General features: G+C 45.6%; 1 protein-coding gene across 1 annotated transcript; it reads left to right on the forward strand.

Annotated features, from left to right (window-relative positions):
* The first annotated feature begins 399 nt into the window (after positions 1–399).
* Positions 400–1,172, forward strand: LOC121548286 (frizzled-8-like). Its single transcript, XM_041859714.2, has 2 exons — positions 400–878; positions 1,157–1,172. The coding sequence occupies exons 1-2, from the start codon at positions 400–402 to the stop codon at positions 1,170–1,172; spliced, it is 495 nt and encodes a 164-aa protein (XP_041715648.2).
* The last annotated feature ends 2,789 nt before the right edge of the window (positions 1,173–3,961 follow it).

A 3,961-nucleotide genomic window follows, 5' to 3' on the forward strand; every position in this document is an offset into this window, starting at 1 on the left:
TGGTTCCTTCTATTAAGGCAAGTCATCCAGGTCCTGAGGCAGCAAAGCATCTCCAAACCATCAAACCATCACACTACCACCACCATGCTTGACCATTGGTATGAGGTTCTTACTGTGGAATGCAGTATTTGTTTTTCGCCAGACATAATGGGACCCTTCTCGTCCAAAAAGTTGACTCAAGTTTGCCAAAAAGCACCTGGAAGCACCTGGATGATCATGAAGACTCATGGGAGAATGTTCTATTGACAGATGAGTCAAAAGTATAACATTTTGGATGACTGTGTCTGGTGGAAAGCAGACAACCAGGTTGTGCACCTTGGTGTTCCTGCTGGTCTACTTCTTCGGCATGGTGCCATCTGGTGGGTGGTGCTCTCGCTCACCTGGTTCCTGGCGGCGGGCATGAAGTGGGGCAACGAGGCGATCGCTGGGTACTCGCAGAACTTCCACCTGGCCGCCTGGCTGGTGTCCAGCGTCAAGACCATCGACGTGCTGGCCCTGAGTGCCGCAGACGGAGACCCTGTGGCAGGAATATGCTACGTGGGCAACCAGAGCGTGGAGAGCCTGCGGGGCTTTGTGCTTGCTCCCCTGGTGGTCTACCTCTTCACAGGCTCCCTCTTCCTCCTAGTGGGGTTTGTATCATTGTTCCGCATCCGCAGTGTCATCAAGCAGCGGGGGACCAAGACAGACAAGCTGGAGAAGCTGATGTTAAGGCTGGGCCTCTTTACAGTCCTCTACACGGTCCCTGCCGCGGTGGTGGTGGCCTGTCTGGTGTACGAGCAGCACCTTAGGCCCCAGTGGGACACAGGACTTTCCTGCTCCTGCCAGGCTGAGAGACAGAGGCTAGTCCTAGGGCCAGACCACGCCATCTTCATGCTCAAGTACTGGTGGTGGGGATTACCTCAGGGGTGTGGGTGTGGTCGGGAAAGATCCTGGAGTCGTGGAGGAGGTGTTGTTCATGTCCCTGCTGGGGCCACAAACCCTCCAGCGCGTCAGTGTACAGCGAGGCCAGCACATCCCTCACGACACACACTGGGCTGCTCCGCTTGCAGTCTGAGCACAAGTCCCTGTCGCACCACAAAAAGTCCATTAGCAATATACAGTATGAGTCAAACAGACATAGTGATTCCTCTCCCTCACTTGTTGGTGTTGAGTTCAGCCTGTCCATTTGGTGATGGTAAATCACTGCTTAAACATATTGGAAATGGACAGTGTCCATCATAACATGTTAAGACTGGCAATGTATTATGTGCAATGGACACAGTCCATTTGCAATATATTACAATGGGCATTTACCATCACGAATTGGACATGCTGTTACATTGCTGAAATGCCCAATGGTCTGGCTTGTTGAACTCGGGATGGCCTAGCTGTGATAGTGGTTCCTCTCCCTCGCTCATTGGTGTTGATTTCAGCCTGTCCATTTGGTGATGGTAAATCACTGCTTAAACATATTGGAAATGGACAGTGTCCATTTGCCATATGCAATATTGCCAGCGCCAATATGTTATAATGGACATATTGGCACTGGCAATACATCATATGGCAAACGGACACTGTCCATTAGCAATATGTTACAATAGGCATTTACCATCACAAATTGGAAATGTAGTTAAAGGGTTTAAACTAATAAAGTCCACTACTGGGACACTCTACTGTACACATACAATTCAAATGTGCTGTCCTTTGACTGTTTATGATGATGTTAAGCAATGAGATGGCTGACTTGATTGCTGTCCAATTGCAATATGTTACAATGGCATTTGCCCTATGATATAATTGCAAGTTCATACTTCCCATTTAGGATATGAAGGGGACCATGTACTCTATTTATATTGATATCTGTAGAGCTACTGGTGACCCTGAACATGTGGCAAAAGGATCTTTGCAAATTGCATCCACGGAAGCAACGTTAGAGCATACCCTGTAAACCAATGTTATCCTAAGGGAGAAACTCGGATGGGTCAAACTACATGAACTGCCGAGCGCAGCTACAATAACTATGTGAATTGTCCACTCCAAACTTTCCCCGATGACCCCAGTCAAAAACGGCGTGTCTCTGCGTGATCCAGAGGCCGTAATATGTGAAAAGCATGTTGAAATCACTACTAGTAAGGCTTCATTCCGGGCCTACTTTTTTGCACAGTTGCTGCGGTCAGATCAAACGAGCTACGGTCAAGTGGGGCACATTGTTGAACTTGGAACGGCCTAGCAGTGATAGTGGTTCCTCTCCCTTGCTCGTTGGTATTGATTTCAGCATGTCCATTTGGTGATGGTAAATCCCTGTTTAAACATATTGGAAATGGACAGTGTCCATTTGCCATGTGATATATTGCCAGTGCCAATATGTCCAGTATAACATATTGGCGCTAGCAATATATCATATGGCAAGTGGACACTGTCCATTAACAATATATTACAATGGGCATTTACCATCACAAATTGGACATGCAGTTAAAGGGTTTAAACTAATAAAGTCCACTACTGGGACACTCTACTGTACAAATACAATTCATATGTGCTGTCCTTTGATTGTTTATGATGATTTTAAGCAATTATATGGCTGAATTGATTGCTGTCCAATTGCAATATGTTACAATGGCATTTGCCCTATGATATATTGCAAGTTCATACTTCCCATTTTGGATCTGAAGGGGACCATGTACTCTATTTATATTGATATCTGTAGAGCTACCGGTGACCCTGAACACGTGGTAAAAGGAAATTTGCAAATTCCATGCACAGAAGAAGAGTTAGAGCATAACCTGTAAACCGATGTTATCCTAAGGGAACAACTCTGATGGGTCAAACTACATGAACTGCCGAGTGCATCTAGAAGAACTGTGTGAATTGTCCACCCCAACGTCCCCTGATGACCCCAGTCGAAAACTGCATGATGGTAACTCCCTGTTTAAACATATGGGTAATGGACACTGTCCATTAGCAATATAACATATAGACAATGCCAATATATTATACTGCAATTGGACAGTCAGCCATCAGTCAATAAGATATCATACTGACACCAAACTGATACATATTGACACCAAACTCACTTTGTCCAACTCGTTTAGAAGCCAACTATCACATATGTCAGAGCCAGCCCAAAATTCATAGCGCCTTCTGTTAAAACCATAAAAAACCTTAAAACACGTAGTTACATTCAAGCTGCGGGTCCAGTTCTGACATTATGTGTAGGCCTAGCTGAGGTGAACCCGAATCCCGAGTTTCGAACGATAGGTCATTTGGAGCCCGAGCAGCGACCTTAATTAGTTCTGAAAATGTACTTTTTTCGGGGGTTGCTACGGGGTCCCTGAACGAGCTGTCGGCCAGAAACGTGTAGGGTCCGTTTCTAGGGGCCGAGGCGGTTTCATTGCACCTAGTCTTGTGATTCTGGGACTTTTCTAAATGTCGTCATTTTCGTGATGTTAAAAATGAATTTAATATATTGCAAATGGACGAGGCTGTTTCTTGGATGGAGAACGTCCAGTACCGACTTAAGCTATAGAACAGGTTTATAAAGTTTCAGAGCTCTAGGTCTGACGTTTCTTTGATGGTTCGAACGCCGGTAAGTATTGCAGGCTCCTTGCGTCTGTAAGCCCCACACTGTCACTCCATCTTGGCTGTGTGTGTGAGTTTTTCTCGGAGGTCTGATGGGCAGTGTGAGCACTTGTCAGGCTAGAGAATGTCTCTATGGGTGCTGTCTCTGTGTCCTGGGCTTATGGGGTGGTTCTTTGGGTCTCAAAATAATACTTGAAGTACACAGGGCTGTGTGAGTCTGTCCAATTGGAATATTAAATATTGGCACTGGCAATATATCATATGGCAAATGGACACTGCCTGATTTTTTAGCATCACGAAGATGACGCTGTACGATTTCTCATAAACAATGATAGATAAATGGCTGGTTCTAATTTTCCTTACACCGTAGGTTTATGTACTTTGACATGCAGCGGTCAAATTA

The sequence above is a fragment of the Coregonus clupeaformis genome, chromosome 40 (genome assembly GCF_020615455.1).
Source record: "Coregonus clupeaformis isolate EN_2021a chromosome 40, ASM2061545v1, whole genome shotgun sequence".
NCBI classification, from domain to species: Eukaryota; Metazoa; Chordata; class Actinopteri; order Salmoniformes; family Salmonidae; genus Coregonus; species Coregonus clupeaformis.

What these genes read in the sequence shown, in the direction of transcription:
- LOC121548286 (XM_041859714.2), top strand. Translation starts at nt 400, where the DNA reads ATGAAGTGGGGCAACGAGGCGATCGCTGGGTACTCGCAGAACTTCCAC.